Here is a 20,968-nt window from a genome sequence, read left to right as displayed (position 1 = left end):
AATAAAACATTGATTCTTGTTTCATAATCGATATCATTTTAAATATTTAACAGTAGGTGAATAACTTTTTTAATGTTTAAATAATGCTCAAACTAAATCAATCATTTAATTTATTATACTATCTTTAAAGGTAATACAGTTTTATACATGTAAAAAAGGTTATCCTTTTAGAAATATAAGTACTATACTAACTAGATCAAGGAGGCATTATTTTTCTCTGTCCTCCAGACCACCATATTAACGTGAAAACGAAGAAAATTCAGACTTCGTTGAGAATATTTTCTTTTCATCATAGACTTGTAACCAGGTACTGTAACACTTTATTAAGTATAACAATTAAAACTTATTAATTTTCCTATTGGGTTGTTTTCGAGGTTTGAATTTGTTTTAATTTCAAGTATTTTACATCTAGAGACAACGAAGTTTACTCCTGGGGTAGGCTAGTCATAACATTCTCGCCTTTAAAATTGGTATAACTTAACTGTTAGTTTATGGCTTGGCTTTTTATTAATTGCAATCGAATAGGACTGTAATGACAGAAAGTCAAAATCATTTTTTTCAGTCAAGAGCTTTTCCTGCTTAACTTAATTAAGTTTGATTGGACCTAACTTATTTAACTTGGTCGCGGCCTTTGTGACCTCTAGCCACCTAGGCCCCCAAAGGCCTGTCCTAAAATGCGCGATAGCATTTAGCCAATAAACCCATCGTCTCATGTGCCACAGAATAGAGGTGGGGATAACTGTCAGAAATGCCCAGCTGTTATTTGCCCAGCAGCTGTGTTACGATAACTGTTTAAAATAACGGTTATCAAATAACTCTCAGCCGAGCGCCGAGCTGACAGCTGAGCAGTACTGGCAACTGGCAAGAAACTCAGGCTGCCCGATAACCGTCGCCACTAGGCAGTTATTGGATAACTCCAGTTGTCGAGCAGCCGTATGGCTATCTACTGCGCCACAGTTGTTACGCGGCAGTTTGAGAGACGGCTACCGTCGCTGCCTCCCAGTTATTTTAATAACTCCAGTTTTCGATCAGCCGTATGGCTGCCTGTGCCTACTGGATAACCGTCGCTGCCTCGCAGTTATTTTAATAACTCCAGTTGTCGATCAGCCGTATGGCTGCCTGTGCCTATTGGATAACCGTCGCTGCCACACCACGCAGTTATTTAATAACTCTAGTTGTTAGGCAGCCGTGTATGTGTTTGCTGCGCTACAGCAACAGTCTTGAGTGGCAATAACCTTTACTTTTATGAGATTATTAAACAAATCCGATATTATATACAGCTAAGTGGTTATCTTATTTGCTACAAAATGTTAGTTAATGTCAAAAATACACAAATAAAAATATTTAAAACCGATTGGCAAACGCTCCGTTACTAAGCAAGAAAAATAAAAAAAGTTTAAATTATACGATTTTTTTCTCCTATATATTTTTTACTTCCCATTTAAATTAATCTTTTCGCAACTCGAGTCTACGCACAGGCCCTGCCTATGTAGACTTTTTCCTTTCTTAAAGAATGTATTTTTTTTTTTACACTTTTATTTACTTATTTCTACAGTATATAATTTTTGTTTTGTTATCTAGTTTGTAATATATTGCTGTTTCATATTAAGTAAAGAAGAAAAAAAATACAATGTACTTGTCTGTAAATAATTAATGGGAAATAAAATATCATTTCATTTCATTTCATTTCACTAAAAAATAACAATTTCACAGCAGAGCAGACAGTTATTTTGACGGTTATCGATAACTCCTAGTTTTCGATAACAGCTGTTGCCGATAACAGTTATCATCCAATAACCGTTATTAAATAACGGCTGCGTTATTTGCTCCCCACCTCTACCACAGAACATTTAATCAGGATTCATGTTTCTGGTTGTCATTAAACTTAGCACAGGCCTAGTTATATAAGGCACTTCCTACTTGCCTATTTAACTTACAGTAGGCCTAAATAGTAGCCTGGGTACAGTTTCTTAACTGTGCTACTGCTACGCTAATATCAATTGAAACTATCTAATTGAAAATATTGAGCGTAGCCCAGTTAACCCTCCGAGGGTCACGCGTCGAGTTTAAGACGCACAACACACTTTGTGTAGGGTCACGCGTCGAGTTTAAGACGCACAAACATCGTTTACGGCGAAGGCTCTATGACTGACTGAATCGGATTGAACTGGATCGAGTTAGGTATCGTTCTTTCCGTAATATTCTAAGCTTTCTCCAGAGGTCTGTCTCTAAGCGCTATTCATTTTAGTTCCGAAAATATTGTAGCAGACAGCTGATGTGCGTGTATTTGTAAACAGCTAGGTTCCCCCGGACCGATGACTGATGTGTTTTATTACGTTTATCATTGTTTTAACTTAGTGTTAAAAATCAAAAGTAGTGATATACGTGGTGCATTATAAGAAGATTTAAGTGGTTTTGAAGTGCTGGTTGATGATCCTGAAGAAGTAGGTAGTGATATTGATGTAAATTATCAGCCAGATTCCTAGCTATGGTTAGGCTATGCATTCTTAGCTAAACGCTATGTACTGAAATCCGTTTTTCGCTCATAACTTATTTATTTGATAACTTACCTCGTTATATGATTATATATTTGTAATCCTCATTAAATTTAGAACAAAGTGGCTATTTTCAAATATAGGCCTATAATTTCCCTACAATTTCATTGAGCGCGAACTTATTTTTTTTTTAAAAATTTTCGAAATTATATTTTTTTTTACCTAAAAATTTTTTTTTGAAAAAATGTTCCTTATGTTTTATATATAATATTGAAGCCCATGATTTTCCAAACAAAATGGTATATAGAACATTAGAATTAACATTGTTTTAAGCTTCTCAGATCCGTTTTAATAAAACCTTGCAAAGGGGCCAAAAATAGGTGGACATTAAGGCCTAAATTATGGACACTCGGAGGGTTAAGAAACTACCGTACCCGCCTATTTTTGTACACCAGTATTATGATGCCAAATAACGTCCTGTATTAAAAAATGACTCGTTTTGCCTGGAAAACTCAAATAAACATTGTAAACTAGAAAAAGGACCTAGAGGCCTCGGCCTAAACTTCAAAATCAAAACACACTTTTAAGGTAACTTAGGGGGTACAGTTTCTTAACTGGGCTATGCTAAATATCGATTAAAACTATCGATTTGAAAATATTGATTAATAATTGGCATTTTTAAATATATCTAACTTATAAAATTAAACCATCATAACCTAACCTAACCAACCAAGCTTGCTGATGGTGAAAAAATCGCATGAAGGTTTACTAATCGAATCGATAGTTTCAATCAATATTAGCATAGCCCAGTTAAGGAACTGTAAGTTACCTACCCAACTTAGGCCTAAGTTAGTGTTATTTAAACTGTGCGGAATTCTACGCTTAATTTTTTTAAGAACTTACAAGTTTTTTCCATGTGAGCTAACATTTTTTCATATTTTTCGATGATAAGTTAGCGCGTTTAGTACGTTATTTGTAAAGTGCTTAACTTAACTCGAGGTAGCCTACAAGGTTGAGAACCTGCGATATAAGCTATTAACTTATCATATGAATAACAATAACTTACACACAGAGGATACGCGTCCGGTAATCGGTTTGAACGTAGGCTAGTGTAGTAATTTTTTGTTTAGGCCCATAATCCTTGGTGTTTTACAGTACCCATTTTTTCCATAATGGTTCTTTTAATATTTATTGCATGGAAAAATAACTAATAGGCCTAAGTTTCATAAGCTGATTCAGCATAAAATTCCTCACAATTATTTTAAATGCCTTAAAAGTAACTTAAATGTTTTGATTAAAATAATTATGTTGTTTTTCCGACTTTCTGTGTTTTACTTGACTTTTCTATGGAAAACGACAGCCATTTTTTAAATTCAGGAGGTTATTTAGCATAATAATAAATAGGCCTAAACTTAGTGTGGAAAATACAATTTTAATGTGACGTCTGTAATCGATAGGCCTATAATTAACTTGAAAACTTACTTTAAGTTAACTTACTTAGGTACTTATGCTCTTGAGGTAGGCCTAATCAAGAATCAAGAATATTTATTGTCATTGAAACACAAAAATACAGTCTATTGACAATCGTCACAACTTAGGTCTAAAACATCAAATATTCAATAATGTCATGTGAAATGCATATACAAATATACATACATAGGCCTAGTTATATAATAAAAAATAGACAAATTGTTTAATACATTATCAAAATTTTAACACTAGACCTCAAAATTTTTTTGCATTGAATAACATAAGTGATACTGAAATTTCCCACTATCCCACTAGAATACTGATACCGTACTGAAAATCCACTTCTAGATACTGAAAATCCCACTAGAATCGCCTCTGCGACCTTTATTAAGGCCTTTTAGTCTTCATAACATAGCTCAACCCTCTGAGTGTTAAGCGTCGCGTAATTGACGCACAACACACCCGCCGTGGTGTCATGCGTCGCTTTTGCGACCCACAAATATCGTTTACGGCGAAGGCTCTGGGACTGGCCGAATCAGATTGAACTGGATCGAGATTGGTATCGTTGTTTTTGGCATATTCTGAGCTTTCTCCTGATGTCTGTTTCTAGATGCTATTCATTTTAGTTCCGAAAATATTGTAGCAGACAGCTGACATGCGTATTTTTAAACAACTTGGTTAACCTCGCACCGATGACTGATGTGTTTTATTACGTTTATCATTGTTTTAGGGTTAAAAATCACAAGTAGTGAAATACGTGGTGCATTATAAGATTTAAGTGATTTTGAAGGGCTGGTTGATGATCCTGAAGAAGTAGGTAGTGATATTGATGTAAATTATCAGCCAGATTCCTAGTTATGGTTAGGCTATGCATTCTTAGCTAAACGCTATGTACCGAAATCTGGTTTTTGCCCATAACTTATTTATTTGCAAACCTACTTCCTTTATTTTATTTTTGGAATCCATATAAAATTCTGAACAAAGTGGCTATTTTAAAATATTCGTAGACCTATAAATTATAACAATTTATTGAGCGCAAACATAAATTTTTTTCATTTATTTTATAATTTTTTAAAAATGTTAACCCCACAAAAATTGTTGAACATTTTTTTTTAATGTTTTGTAATGTTGTGTAAAACAGTACTTTAGTTAGGTACATTGTTTTTAAGTTTCTAAGATACATTTTAATAAAACCCTGCGATTGCGCAATAAATGGGCGACCATTAAGACCAAAACTATGGACACTTGGAGGGTTAAGTTTATATCTTTACTTAGGTACGACTTTTTCAACTTCATAGTTTACAGGTGATAGGCCTAAGGTCCTAAGCAAAAACTGATGATCACATCAAAACAAATTTACTTAAGGTTAACTTAATTTTATGTGGATTTTTGTCCTGTATGAGTAGGACTAGTCCCATAGTAACTTAGTATTTTATCATGTTTGTAATGTTTAAGTCTCATAATAGCTATATTTATGGTCTTTACGTAATCACCTTGACTGGAGTTTAACATATGCCCTCGCCCCTCAGTCTATGTCCATAATAAGCAAGTGAATCGTGTTGGCATAGACACTTTAAATTTCTAGATATGTTACATCTGCTGAATTAGAATATGTTTAAAGTTGAATCTATTTTTGATAGGTATTTTAAAGGAAAATCCAATTTTATTGTTTATATTTCTTGGTCATCACATTGAAATTGAAGTTATTGTGGATTCTAGAGTCAGAAAGGGGTACAATTCGGCAGAGAACCTACGGTATATTATCAGATGAAATAGGCTATTAAGTTAGTTTGATATATTTAATTCAATTCAAAACTTCTTTATTCTGTCACATGTAAATTGTTTACAAAGAATAGAGTCATACCTAACCTAAATTATACATATTATTAATATCTAAAAATACATCCCACAGTTCTTAGGATAATATATACAACATACGTTACACACATCATTCCAAGAAATCGTATGTAATATATCGTAATATATGGCTAAAGCTACCTATTTTGAATCCAGATATTTTTTCCTGCCGTTTACTACATATTAGTTGTATAGATATTGAATAGGAACATTTTAAGCTAGGCCTACCTATAACTTACTTAGGATTTTCAAAAACACTTTTTTTCACACTGTGCTGTGGTAGGCCTAAATAACTTAGGTTTCTGTAAGTTTATGTAGTTCAGTAGGATTGGTTTTAGTTTGTGAACGTAAATTAACTTACAAGGTAGGCCTAACAAGACTCCATAAATTGCATTTACAAAGACGTCAATTTGTATACTTCTCCTCTTTTTCACAATGTAGGTACGCACTTAAACTGCATTTCACTACATTTTTCTAACTTACATAGTGTATTGCAAGCAGGTAAATAAATTGCTGTTTTTAGTTCCTCCTGTTGTTGAATTATAACAAGATAGGCTAATCTGTTGAAGTTTGCTAGCTAGTTTTATTAGTAGCTTAAATAGGCTTTTACTTATGTAGCCTTTTCCTCGACTAAAAATAGTAAATATTGCATATCATCATCAAATTAAACTACAAATTAATTAAATACCATCCATACTTATAGATAACTGATCTTATTATGTGTTTGGACAAATTTATTAAGAGATCATAATGATATTATAGCCCATTTGAACTCTTGTTTGGAACTATGCTATAATTACCTCTTCTATTTATTATAGTGTTTGTTGTAACAAATTGTTAGCTTGAAGTTACATGTAAGATTGTTTTAAATTTATTAGGCTAATTATGTCTAGGATAGGCTACTAGCCCCTATTAAGACCCTAGAACTGCTGATCGGTAACTTTATTGATTGACTTATATTAAATATGAATGTAAAATTTAGGATATTGGCTATCCTGCTGACTCGTCTGTAATATCTTTTGTCAGGTTGTTGTGATTGAATTATTGTCTGTCTGTCTGCTGACTTGAAAATGCAAAGTTAGCGAATCAGTCATTTTATTAACTATCAGTGTTTATGGATAATTTACAAAAACATTAGGCTACTAATTCCAAAAATTAAATAATTAAGTCCAGACTTAAAAATGTCCATTATGAATACAGTATATTGTATTTTTATGTGACAAATAAAAAATGAAATATAGTACAACTGTTTTTGGTAGGCTTAAAACCTATTTAATAAAGACAGATCACTAAGAATAACTGTGGTTTGGTATATTACTATACAAATAACATAGGATACCAACACTCTCTACCTTCCTAAAACAAGTTATTATGTGGCTACAATATAGTATGCCTAACTTATAAAATACAGTAATTTTTTTATTCAAAATTCAAATTTCCCATGTATGAAATGAAATGAAAAATGTCTTTATTTAAGTGGCGAAGTTAGGACTAGCAAGTCCTCTCTAGCACTCAACTTCTAAAACTTAAATAAAACTATCCCACTTTGGAAATTAAATTTTCTAATCCTAAAAAGTCCATTCAAACAAGCCGCCAACAACCTGCCACACCAGCGCCAGACACTCACTCATGCCTGCCGCTCAAAATCATAGATTTTATCTCTGCCCCAAACCTTGCACGGTTCTCTATGGATTTTATATTGTCAGGAAGAAAATTCCACAATCAAATTGCAGGTTCTAAGAAAGATTTATTAAAAACTGTTGACCGGTGAATTGGTGTCTAGATAAAAGAAGAGAGCCTCTACGAGTAGAACGGTTGCTGATGTCATAAATAAAATGGAAGTTATCTGATAAATACTTAGGAATTTTACTATTGACAATGGAGTGTAGAAGACGGAGGGTGTGCAATTCCCGAAGTTCATTTAGCCTCATTAATGAAAGCAGGTTGAAATAGGGAGTGACATGGTCTTATCGTCTAAGGCCAATAATGAATCTGATACAGGAATTCTGCGCTCGCTGAAGTCTGTTAGAAACTTCATTAGTCATGTCATTGATCACCACATCACAGTAGTTGAAATGAGTCAAGATGAGAGTTTTTACTAACATGATTTTCAAGTTCAGTGGAAGGTATTCTGCAAAATGTTTTATGCCAATATATTTAGGGAATAAGCTACAATATTTCTTATAGTTAAGACTAGACCCATGTCCGTGTGTCCGTGAACGCGATGAGTAATTTTTGTCTGATTTTAATCAAATTTGGCTTGAAGGTGTATGGCAGGATAGATTGGAACTTTGAGTTTATGATCAAGCAAGATCACATGGGGGTCATGGTTTAGACCTTTTAGGTTTTAAAGTTAAATTGAAAATTTTTCCAATAATTGGTTTTTTCTAATTTTTATCCTTTCAAAAATGCTTAATTTTCAATCCAACCATCGTATAGGCCTACAGCTTATAAAACAAATAACTTTGTAGGCCTATATACTGAAACATTGTTGTACCTACTCGTAGCCTACAATTAAAGTTTAGCCTACGGAGAAAATGCAAAAAAAAACTGTACATTTTTAAAATTCCCTTGTAATTTTTATGGAGAAAAATAAAACTGTTGTAGTTTGGTTGTTTATGGAAATATCTTAATCAAATTTGGGGTAGGCCTATTTATTTATTTTATTGAAGGCCTTATTGACATTTATCAAAAACACTTTTCCCCTTCCCAGTTGCAGCAAGGCTCTTTAAATCTAGGCCTAATGTTATTTAAATGGGTAATAAATATATCATTTTCCTGTGACGGGGTATTTAAAAAGACTATGAAAACTGCAGCCTTCAACATGTGCTGGCATTTTTTAGTGAATCTACCCAGCAGTTCCAGGCTGAGCCTAAATGTAGCCTATCCTAGACACAACAAATATATATTTACCTAGCCTACATATGGTTATATAATAGTTGTGTAGGCCTAACATTTGATTTTTTTTGTATAAAAACCTGAAAATCTTAAAAATTGAGATGGGAATAAAAATCATAACTAGATTGCCTTGTGTGAGACTTATGGGAGGCAGTGCTGTTTTTTTAGGTGAGGTGAGGATGGTGTATCACAGGTCCACAGAGAGAAGCTCCGGCTCGAGTCACAGACCGGCAAATGTGTTTGCCAACGATGGCAGCTTCATGGAGATGTTCAAAAAGATGCAAGAACAGCAAAGCAGTCAGTCTTCAAGCTCCTCTGCCGACTCGGACGGTAACAAACAAAAGGAATCTTCCTCCTCCACATCTCTAAAAGTGAAAGAAGGTACTTCTGTAAGTGATACCAAAGACACTTCCTCTTCTAGTGAAGGCAAAACAGCCCAGCCAGCAAGCAAGCCGTTATTTGTGGGGAAAAGACGGGGTGGGCGGTTTTTAGCAACAGGCAAAGTAAAAAAACTCAAAGTGGAAGGGACTGAGGAAGAAGAAGCTCCACCCAAAGACGCTTGGTCACTTTATTTAGCGGAAGTGAAAAAATACAAACAGACTACGTGTGAGGAAGAAGGGAAAACGAGGCCTCTTGTAAAATGAGTTTTATCATTATAATCTGTTATCTTGGACTCTTGAAAGACTATTTTTTCTTGTTTCGCCTTACGAAGGGAGAATGTAGTACATTCTTCGGGTTTACATCCCTCTTTACGTAGCGTGAAAAGAAATTTAATATTTCGTTGTGGAATAGTGATTACAGATTTATTGTAGGTAGTACTTCTGTTTTAAACCTGTATTTTTGTAAGGAAGTATTATCAAAGATATTGCTTATTCCATTTTAATCATTCAATTCCATGTAAATATTTAGGGAACTTGCCAGTAAGTCGTTATAAGACTATTATTTTGATTTAATAGTAGTTTTGGTCATGATATTTTGTTGTTTATTTTAATGCGATGGGCTAGGGCTAGTTCATATCAAACCTTTTCATAACATCACCAGGTGTGAGAGCTGTGTTTTTACTATAACGAATCCAAATTATGTTTTTACGTTCTCCCCCTATATCGAGAAAGTAATGCTTTTGACAAAATTTTTGAGTTTGAGTTTTGAGTGGATATATCCATTTTGGAATGAGAGTGGATATATCCCCCTGAACCCAAGAAAGTGGTTTTTGAAGTTACAGAGCTACAGACCACACCTGTTGTCCGATATTGATGAAATTTGGTATGTTGTAGTCATTTAAATTATGAACAAAATGGTACAGATTCCATTTCTGTAAAAATCACGGTTTAAAAGTTATTTGATGTTTTCTCCTTTAAAAAATAGGCCTACCAAATAATCGGATTAAAAAAAAAACCGGTTTTGATTCAAATTGGTATCTTATGGTCATTTAAATTCTAAACAAAAAGTAACATTTCCGTTAAAATTACAGTTTAAAAGTTATTTTAATTTATGTTATTTTCCCATAAAAACTACATAAAATAATACAAAATCTGATTTTAGCAAAAAAATTGGTTTTTATTAAAATTATAATGTGTTATGGTCCTTATAATTAGTCTGGCAACGTGTTGGATTAAACATCTGTAGGCCACATGAATTCCCTTGCCATACAACATCTAGATCAAAAGCTCCAGCTAATCTCCTCTAAATTTCATTATTTGAATAGTTGAGGAGCTTTTTGAAATATTGTGTTTATCTAATTTGCTTTATTTATTTGTGAATGTTTTTTATTTTGCTGAAAGGTACAAATTGTAGAGGGTTGGGATTTTCCTGTGAACAACCCTGATGCTTGCACTTGTTTCTATACTCAGTTGAGGTAAGACTTGAGCTATCTTATAATATTACATCGTTTACCTAAAAGTTAAAGATGCTTTGCTAATAAAAAAAAATATATATAAACATTTCCCCATTCCATTGTATAAATTAGTTGTTTCCCCATTCCATTGTATAAATTGGTTGGAAGTGCAGGCCTGTAGTATAGGCTGATAATTGACCTGTCTTATACCAATACAATGCAAACACCTAACAAAATGAGATCTTATAAAAGGACACAGAATAATGTGTTTCAGCAAATATTTAGACTCTTCACAATGATTTTTTTGCCTTTTTGTTTAAAAATGTCCTTTGTGCTTTGGTGGAACAATTTAATTTTGTTATTAGAGCTTGGTACTATTTGCTACTCTAGTGTATTCATAGACGAGGAAATACCCAATTCAATCAATCAATTAAAAAACACTTTGCTGCAGATTTTGTAATACAGTTTTCATTAGGGCTATGTATAAACTATCTGTGTTCTACTGTACATTTGTTGCCGAATTAGTGAAAACGGTAGGTTTTCACCAATTTGGCAACCAAAGTACAGTAGAACACTGCTTAACTAGTCTTCACCTAACTGAATTACATGAACACTCAGAAACAAAAAATAAAAATATCAATGTAATAGATGCAGACCTTGAAGACTGCTGTAGTGGTTATCCATGCATTCCACAATGTCCAATGATATAGGTCAGTTCACAACGTTCAAAATAAAATTTTTGAGCTGTCTCACCACGTCCAATATAAAATATTTGACTGTTACACGACGTACAAATCTCATTTCCAAAAGTATAGTAACAGCAATAAACATAGTCTTTCTACAAGTTCTGGACGTGATGAGATTGGTTGTTGTGAAACAGCACACTTTACACAAATAGATAAGCAGTTGCACCACCTCCAAAGCCGCTGCCAGTTGCATGACGTGCAATAGCTCAGCGGTGTCGCACAACTTCCAGAGTACCTGCACACTGTGAAAACTGTTTTACCGACTGTAGTGCATACTCACCTAACCTAACTCTACCTAACCTAGCTCCGTATGAAGAAGCTCAGGGTCATGGGTCACGCTGAGCTATTGCACGTTATGCAACTGGCAGTGGATTTGGACGTGGTGCTACTGCTAAGTTTTAAAGAGTATGAAGTCATGGGATTGATGTACAAAGATTTTTTTTGGACATGCGGAGATTTGGACTTCGTGCAACAGTCGAATAGTTTATATTAGACATCTTGAGACAGCTCAAAAATAATATTTTGGACATTGTGCAATGCTTCCGTGGTTATTAACCTTGTTCTTAAAAGTTTAGATTTGCCATCCTGACCTGCAATTAGTATCAATCTTCAAAGGATAGATGAAAATACAATAAATAATTCATTCTCGCTAGATCTGGTTCTAGTTTGCGCAAGTTACAAAGAAATAAAAGTTAAATGCATTTGTAGAATTGTGTCATCTTTGTGTATACTTTAGAGCACGTCTAGAGTAAGTAAATATTTTAATATAATAACATTAGTAAAAAGCTGAATTAGTTTTAAAGGAATTGAGAAATGTGTTTTAACTATGCCCCTGTCACAATAAAAAAAAGTGTGACAGAGCAGTCCATAAATTAAATCCAGACTTCATATGGTTTTGCTTCGTCTGGCACACACCTACCTTATAAAAACTACTTTTAAAATACTTTCTGTCAAAATTATACTTAAATAGTAGTTTACGCAACGATTGCGTAAAGATAGTGTTAAAGACACGAGTAGAAAATTTAAGGCACTCCTTAAAAACTTCTAGTAGTGTCGTTAACACTATTTACACGAGTTGCGTACACTAATTTAAGCTACCTATGATGACAGTGTTTTAATTACTAAAAATCACTACTCATAACATCCAAGAGAGGTTATGTTATCGTTTATAACCTCCTCATTGCCACTTACAGTGAAACAACGAAACATTGTACCAAACACTAATTGTACCACTCAACAATTAAATTGGCCTGAAGAGCTGATTAGTTGAAGATCGAATTATTACAAATTTACTTCTTCTTCTCTCTCAATCCTTGAACCTCATTGGCCCATTACCCATTTTGTTATAAGTAAAACTATGCTATTATGAAAGTAAACAATGCTGTATGTGAAACTTTTCAATTCTAAGAACTGAACTGAAACGGCTACTTTAAAAAATGGTCGTAGGTAAATAATACTAACCATTGCGCATCCTGAAAGTTAACTAGGAAGGTTGAGCCTTCTTTATTATTCTGGTTAAGCGGAGTTTTAACTATAGGACTACTGTATTAATAAATGGTAGCACTTACCACTGCATTAATACAGTTCTCACATGGCATTACTTCCATAAATTTGTCCATAAATGAGTTATTACTCATGTGTTGCATGATAAAACAAAAAATACCCTTGCCGCAGCAAACCTGTAGACCAAGTGAATTTCCATTCACCTTAGGACTGGATTTCTGAAATATTCACTTTAAATTATCAAATTTTTTTCCTATTAAAATAACATTAATTTTAATGATTACTTAGGTTTGCTGCTACAGGGAAGGTAATGAGATGTTTTTAATAGAAGTGTTGAAAGCTTAATGAAATCTTGCAAGTTTTTCATGATTCTTAATGTTACTTTTAAATACATAATAATTATCTATAAAGTTATGTAGTACTGACTGTACTACTGTATTTGGAAATTAGGTTTAAGCATAGACTAACCAACACAAGTAGACTTCTCATCCCATTGTAAATTTTGAAGCTCGTTTTTCATGTCTAGTTCATGTACGCCACACTGGGCGCTAGTGTCGACGAAATTTTGTTTCTATTATTTTAGGGTTAATTTCTTGATTTGTGCTTTACTGTTTGGTTAAATAACTAGGGGACAATTTATTGTTTATGATTAGATCGTATTATTTGGTTAAATGAGGTTTTAAATGACTGTATTAACGTAACGGGAAACAAATTGTAAACAAAACACGACCTCTACATAAACCGTACAGAACTAATAATAAAATTGTCTTCAGCTGTTCCATTAGGATGAGAAATCTACTAAGGGAGTATGTTTTATCTATGGTTTAAGGATTAAAATTTAAGTGAAAAGAGATATAGCCGGGATAGTATTCTGGTTAAAAACATTATGTAGGTGGCTTCACAGTGAGCAGGCCAAAGCTCCTGGTGGATGGACAGTTAATATTGTAAATGAAGAAGTTTTCCCTTAGTTTAACTTGAGTAGTCAGATATGTTTAGTTAAATTTGGTGATTATATAAATATATGCATTTAATAAAAATACATTTAATTTGCAAACTATATCCGTAAAGTTTTTTTTATTATTTTGTGTCTTATAATTTAAACATATTGGTTTTAAATTGTATCAATCAATATGATGGTACCTGGTTTTAGCCCTTATTGTTTTACAATGTGAAAAATGGAATCTAATTAAGCCTTAGGTCTTATATGTATTTGAAAAAAAAAAAAACTATATCCTCATTGTAAATGTTCCAAACAAGAGTTACAGTATACTTGGGTGTAATAATGTTCTTTTAATACAGTTTTTTTTAAAGTAGTTTGGTTGTTAGTATTTATTTTATGTTGAAGTAAACATATTCTAATGAATAAGTTGTATATTTATTATCAAACCCTTATGCTCCAAAGCACAACAGAATAAAAATACAAAAAAGGCATTCCAACCTTCTCCAAAATTTTCCCTATACCAAGTAGGGCTCTTAATCCTATTATTTACCTTTAGGTTATTAAATACCTTGAAATCCCAGGGTTAGTGCCTTGTAGTCCTGGGATTATTGTTTTTTATCGGACGTATAGTTTCTATTGAATATTTGTTTTCTTGAGGAGTTTTGCTTGACATTGAAAGTTAATAACGCTTCTGATATGACAAACACAACACAACAATCAGTGATTCAATTATATTCTTTATACTAATGTAAGTTTAATAGGTACTTTGGTATTATCTGGAGGCCACCTAATGCAGCGCGCTTCGGCGGTTATGTTAGGTTGGGTTATCATCAATGGAAAGAAAATACTTTAATTGACTTAATATCCATATTTGACATGATTACAATTAGCGGCCTTTGAGTTTTGCCTTCCAGAAGGCAGCGATGTCGGCGAGAATTGAATGCGTCGCTACCGCAAGCTGCCACACCAGTGTACAGGCTGTGAAAGGTGATGAGCGCACTCCGGTCAACAACCTTACTGACCCACTTGGAGGGGATTTGGTGAGCGAAAGTATGACTCATCTGGTATTGTTTGATTCATAATGAAACGAGGAAAATCCTACAAACATATGATAACCGAACCTAACATAACCGCCACAGCACGCTGTATAAGGGTGGCCTCCCGATAATACCAAAGTACCGTTTAATGTTTACATACACACCGATTGCATTATTAAGAGGTTTAGGCTATATAGGGCTCTGAATCCCGGGCCTTCAATCCAATCTCCAGATTTCAGGATTCGTCTTAGCCGATAAACAACGAGTCCAAAAGTAAAGCCTAAAGTAAATCCAAATCGTCTAAAAACTGAAACATATATTTACATTCGTTCTCTTATTAAGTTTATGAAAATTAAATTTTCCAATCAAAATAGATCATTACTTATACTATTTTATATTTATCGTCCTAAAAATAAAGAGTATATGTTTCAAATGTTATTGGACATATTTTTATTTATTTCCCGTAAGTAAAAGTCCTCAAATTCACAAAAAATTAATAAAAACATATATTTTGCAATCCCGTTAATCCCGGGATTAGAAGACACCAATCCCGGGATTTCTAGGTATCAAAATTCGGCCGGGATTCGGGATCCCTGGATTGAGACCCCTAGTTATATAACATTTTATCTTTCTCCGTAATTCATTCAAGAATAGTGTACTGATAATTATTTTACAGTCTAAAGCCTACTTCGTATACGCATGACTAGATATTATTCGTCCCTTAATCTTAAATTGTTTTATTTCTGTAACGATAAAATCTTTACCGCTGCGCCCAAGCAAGTATAGAGTGAAAAGTGACATTTACATGAGAGTGTTAGCTTTTGTTCGTATTTCAATTTGTATTTGTAAGTTCCATGTAGTAATATTTTTAACTTGAACGATTTTGATATCATAAGTGTGCTATGTAAAATTTGTTATGGGTGGTTAAAAATATCAAGGGGCTCAGCAAAGGGCACAATTATTTTAAATGGTTAAAAAGCAAACATCCTAAAGTTATAGAACTCCAGGATTGATTCTGGAATTGGCTTTGGAGAAATCCTGGTGTATAAAATCTCGGAATTGAGACCCCCCTTGCCAAGTCAACGTGCAGCATTCTCTAGGAGACACTTTATTAGCATGATAAAACATTCTCAATATATGACGAGACATGTACAATAACATTTGTAGCCTCGTCTCTCACAACGCGTGGCTTAGCCATTCTAGTTGACCCTGATCTGTAAACGGATGTCGAGACTCGAGATGTCCTTTGGGGATTCACTAGCTTTACTGTTCTCACAGCATGTGGCCGCCTGTTTATTTGGAAAGCGAGTGAAGGGCTTGAAGGGAAAAGCTGAGCCAATGAGAGACTGTGTTCCACTGCAACCCAGGGCTTTGAGCTGAAGCATTGTAGTTGTTTATTATGTGAGATGAACATGATGAGTTAGCGGCTTGTGTTGTGGCCAAGATAGAGAATTTTGATAAGAAAACTAGTGAGACTGTTGATTCTAAATTGTAGGTTCCTGTTCAATAAGTAAATAACCTTTATCACAGCTTCATTGTTCAAACCTTTTTAACACTGTAAAACCACTTCACTCAATAGAACCAAACACGCTCCAAGACTTGACTTGCCGTGAAAACAAGTCTTGACAATCCACAGACATTGTTGAAGTTACCGACTTCAGGTGGGAACATGCCACCTCGAGATAGCTGTCAAATCACAGATGAGCTGTTTTAACGTTTTACTTGACAAGGGGCAGATCAAGGCCATCGACATTAAAACAGCTATTTAAAGTTTACATACTACAACAAAGTTATTTGTAATTGTATTGAATCGCATGTATCTGTACATATAGGAAAAATATCAATTAATGAATTGTGGAAGTGTAGTATTGATTGGGAACTAAAGCAATGTTTGGGTTTTAACAATTAGGGATTAACCTATAGGATCACTACAACTCATCGTTAAGCAAACTCTAGCGATAAGCTCAGTAGTTCCCCAAGTCACTCTGAAGTACTATTGCTTCCAGCATGGTGATTAGTACTATGTAGTGTGGGCCAGCCTACTTGGTGGTGGATGGCATTTTTCAAAAATGAAGTTACAAACTCACAGGTTAAAGGATACAAAATACTAATTAAAAATTTTGTTTCTTAAGTATTTTTAATGAACTTAAATTTTGAGCATTTAAAATGTTATTACAAAGTGACAATTTCAGAGTAGAATCCATCATATCTGACCTTGACATGCCCATGGTCAGAATGGTGAAAAGGTCAGATATGGGGAGGACAGAAAAAAATCTTTTTACACGTAAGAAAATACTGATTTAGGGAGGTGTATTCCCACTTTAGAGAGGGATTGTCCGCGCCTTATTTTGTAAATGCAAATGCTAGGCTAACATTGGTGGAAATTGGAGGTGATCCATACTGAAAGGCAGCAATGCCTCTGACGGAGACAGTTTAATTTTTGGAATTAATACTTTATCCCTTTTGCTTGTCAATATTACACACCATTCGTGCTACCATTGTATCATGGCCATGTTTTGATGTAAACAGATTTGCACTTGGAAAAGTTCAGATGATTGACAACAGAATTCAGCACAAACTCTGGAATTTTAAAAGCCTACAGGACAAAGGGCTCTCACGGCATATCATCCAATCCCACAAAGGCACATCTAGAGGATAAGAGCTTTAAATTTATTGATACCCAATATGCATACAAAAAAAAGTTTTAGTGGTCGATTTGCTGAATACAAAAATCCAAAAATTATTTTAATAATATAGATGTTAGGATATTTAGGTTGTTATTCAGTATCATTTTAGGATGAGGATTTGAATAAGAGTTTCATAGTTACCTGTATCTGCTCACCCCTTCCCCCAACCTAAGAACCAAAGCCCCTCTTAAGAATTTGAAAATTTGAATTGTCTTTGTGGATGGAGTTGGTGCATGCTGGATGACAGCACTGTTTAGTATAATGATTGTTAATATTGCTTCATAGTCAGGCTTGCCGAGCATCTTAATGGTTGTTAATGAAATCAAGTGCTAAGTGCTATACTCCATTTCATATTTACCAGAGAGCCTATAATCCATGTATTTCAGTTGACAGTTTCAATGATACAAGCTGTCTTAATAAATAACATTAGCCTCCTCGAGGATTTTACTTGTAACTACCCTTAGTTAAATGTACTAAAGTCAATATCTAAATCATCAAGACAAAATATTAATGTATTTTAATTAAAACATAAAAAGTAAGGAAATAATTAAAACATTTTTGTAAGGGTTGTTTCAAAGACGGTTGACACAAGCCACTTGACAACGTTGTGTTTCCTCCAGTATTGTTGACAGCATGACTGCTAACATATACGGTGAACGTAAAATTAAGGATAGGTAAGCAATAAAGTACTATCATCAGTTCATTCCTATCAATATTGCAGAATTTTTTTAACTCCAAAGAGTGGTTAGCCGGTAAGTGTTTTGGCATGTTGGTCATCTTGCTCTCTTATTACTTGTTAATCCTGAGCTTCATTTGTATTTCAACCAGTTGTAAACAAAATCTTGGGGTATTCACACACATAATATTAAAATGTTTAGCGTATTATTAATAATTTTAGAAGTAATATTTGTTTACTCTTCCTCGGAACGATTTAAGTAACTTAATTAAGTCTTTTCAACTTTGCCTGTTTCAGTTGAGCTATGCGCACTGCTATCATGGCCTCCGCAGAACCTAAGTTGGAGACTGCACCCTTTGACCCCCGTTTCCCCAACACCAACCAGACAAAGTAAGTAGTTTTGTGGCTTCAATTAGGGGGTTAACTGCAGTTAACTGATCAGTTGAACATCATACTCTAGAAAGAATGTAGTGTTCATAAACAATGAATGGACAGTGATGCTAGTTCTAGCTGTTTGATACAAGTGACACATAACAATATTACATAATTAAAGGTGTTATGAGATTAACAAATCGTGTATGTTGTTCTTTCCAAGAGGTTTTCATCGAAAAATATTCAAGTATAAAAGACGTCCTGATAGAGAGCGATGAGTTCAGGTACAACCGTACCCACCTCGGCTACCTTAGGACGTAAGGTATGGAGGTTCCACTGCTTTTAACATCCGTTCAGTTGACAATTTTTTTAACTTGGGCCCTTTAAATGAAATATAAAGTCAAAGTTGATTAAATTAATTTAATGGTGGCTTCTGTACACCCGTGAATTTGCGGGTAGAACCTCTTGTAACACATTAAAGACTAAGTAGAAAATAATTTATAAATATGTGGAGAGAATAAATACTTGTAAGATTTAAAACAAAAAAACATGGGTGCATGCAATAGACAGTATAGTTCAATTGATGAAGATAGTATTTGTAAATTAGCTATTGCATACGCCCATGTTTTTTGTTTTAAATCTTACAAGCATTTATTCTCTCCCCATATTTATAAATTATTTTCAACTTTTTAATCCGTTAAAAAATGTGATATTTTAAAAAGTTATTTTTATTTATAAATTATTTTCCCTTCAAAATTCTACTAAGAGCAGCCTATATTTCATCTATCCATGTAAAAATCACCTGTTTTTTAGAAGCACTATTCATCCACTCTATTTTCAGATTGTTTAATCACCAAGTTGTACGAGTATTATGTGTGTTTTAGATACTGCTACCAGAGCTACCTAGACTTCCACCGGTGCCGCAAGATTAGAGGGGAGAGCTACGAACCTTGCAACTACTTCAAGAAGGTGTTCACTTCCATGTGCCCGCACGGCTGGGTGGAGAAGTGGGACGATCAGTTGGAAGGTGGCAGTTTCCCCGGGAAAATATAAACATGTATTCCTACCTCTAGTACATTCTACAAAATAATAGATATGTTATTGTTGTGTTCATTAAAATTGAAATTTCATTTCGTTTCGAAGTTTCATTTTGTTAAATTGAATGAGTTTCTTACACCTTCAAAATGTATTATTTGAAACATTCAAAAAAATTAATTTTGTTATTGTTGCATCTAGTTTTAAAGAACCGGCCAGGCTTGTGAAAAATGTATGGAAATTTAAATAAATCTTTGATTTTTTGATTGAATATTATTTTGAATGTACTTTTGCCTTGAATTTATCTTGGCTATAGTCAAGTTGTAAATATAAAAATTAAGTTAACTGTTGACTTTTTTCTTTCATAAAACCTGAAGAGCTATATACCTTTTTTAATATGCTTACCACAGTCAACTATGGTAATTTTATTTTCCATATAATTTAATCAAGTGGAAAACAATATAAGTAATATTTTCTTTGTATAGTTCAGCAGAATCTCTTAATTAAATCAACAAATCTATATATATAATACGCGAAGCCGTATTTTGTTAACACAACTCCTCGGTTATTAGTGGACCAACTTCAACGTTTAAGGTGTCAAAAGATTCGTCTCAATATGTAGTTTTGCAATAAGGTTTTAGAACTTTAAAATTTCTACTCTCAAGGGCGTGAGACCCTCTCAAAGGTCGGGTTTTTCCCATAAGAAATACATTGAACAAATTTAAAAACAAAAAACAGCTGTTTATAAAAAGAAACGCATTAGCTCTTTGGGAGTAAATATTAATGTTTTAATATTCAGTAGGTTAAGACCAAGTTAAACAGTTAATCAGTTTTGTTGGAAGAACGGAAAATGCCTCAAGTTGAAAGAAGATTGAATACGGGAGGAGGAGACAATTAATAATAAGGTATCTTATGCGTATGAGGAGAGTAGAGAAAGAGAAGCCTGATCTAAAAGATACACATCCATATACACATGCACTTGGTGAGATGAATAATATTTGCCAGTTCTGCTATGCAACTTACTTTGGAAGTGAAAAAATATACTAAGCACATAGTGTTGTCACGGTTGTAAAATAAACTTGCCTAATGGCATATCAAATGAATGTATGCAAGAAATGTTTACTTATGACACTGACAGATCGAGATATTTCAAAACATTTATTAGAAACCATAATAATGCCTTGAGTTGATAAGTTCAAGTAGTAAGATTATATCAAATCTTGGCGGAATTTATGTTTTTTTGTAAACTTTTGTGTTACTCGCTCTACTTTAATTGAGGAAAACACAAATGGATTGTTTACTTCTAGGTTATGTTGCCAGTTCTTTGGACAAACGCCTAAAACGTTTTTTGACTGAATTTTAGTGGCAATATTAGACATAAGTGAAGGAGTTAGTGTTTAAGTATTCAACGATCAAAT

General features: G+C 33.7%; 1 protein-coding gene across 1 annotated transcript; it reads left to right on the top strand.

The window, feature by feature from the left end:
• The first annotated feature begins 203 nt into the window (after positions 1-203).
• Positions 204-19,821, top strand: LOC129002473 (cytochrome c oxidase subunit 6B2-like). The gene is made up of 3 exons (XM_054430307.1): positions 204-307; positions 18,441-18,533; positions 19,400-19,821. The coding sequence occupies exons 2-3, from the start codon at positions 18,448-18,450 to the stop codon at positions 19,566-19,568; spliced, it is 255 nt and encodes an 84-aa protein (XP_054286282.1). The 5' UTR covers positions 204-307; positions 18,441-18,447; the 3' UTR covers positions 19,569-19,821.
• Positions 19,822-20,968: the final 1,147 nt, after the last annotated feature.

This window comes from Macrosteles quadrilineatus, unplaced genomic scaffold (assembly GCF_028750875.1).
Source record: "Macrosteles quadrilineatus isolate MER2022 unplaced genomic scaffold, UCM_ALF_1.0 Scaffold_9__3_contigs__length_116548681, whole genome shotgun sequence".
In the NCBI taxonomy this organism is placed as follows: Eukaryota; Metazoa; Arthropoda; class Insecta; order Hemiptera; family Cicadellidae; genus Macrosteles; species Macrosteles quadrilineatus.
Note: the sequence above shows the minus strand (reverse complement) of the source record. Positions and strands in the feature narration are given on the sequence as shown.

Bases quoted from the DNA above. Each gene is read 5' to 3' on its own strand.
- LOC129002473 (XM_054430307.1), top strand. From the start codon at position 18,448: ATGCGCACTGCTATCATGGCCTCCGCAGAACCTAAGTTGGAGACTGCA. The intron at 18,534-19,399 runs GTAAGTAGTTTT...TGTGTGTTTTAG, and splicing joins CCCAACACCAACCAGACAAA to ATACTGCTACCAGAGCTACC.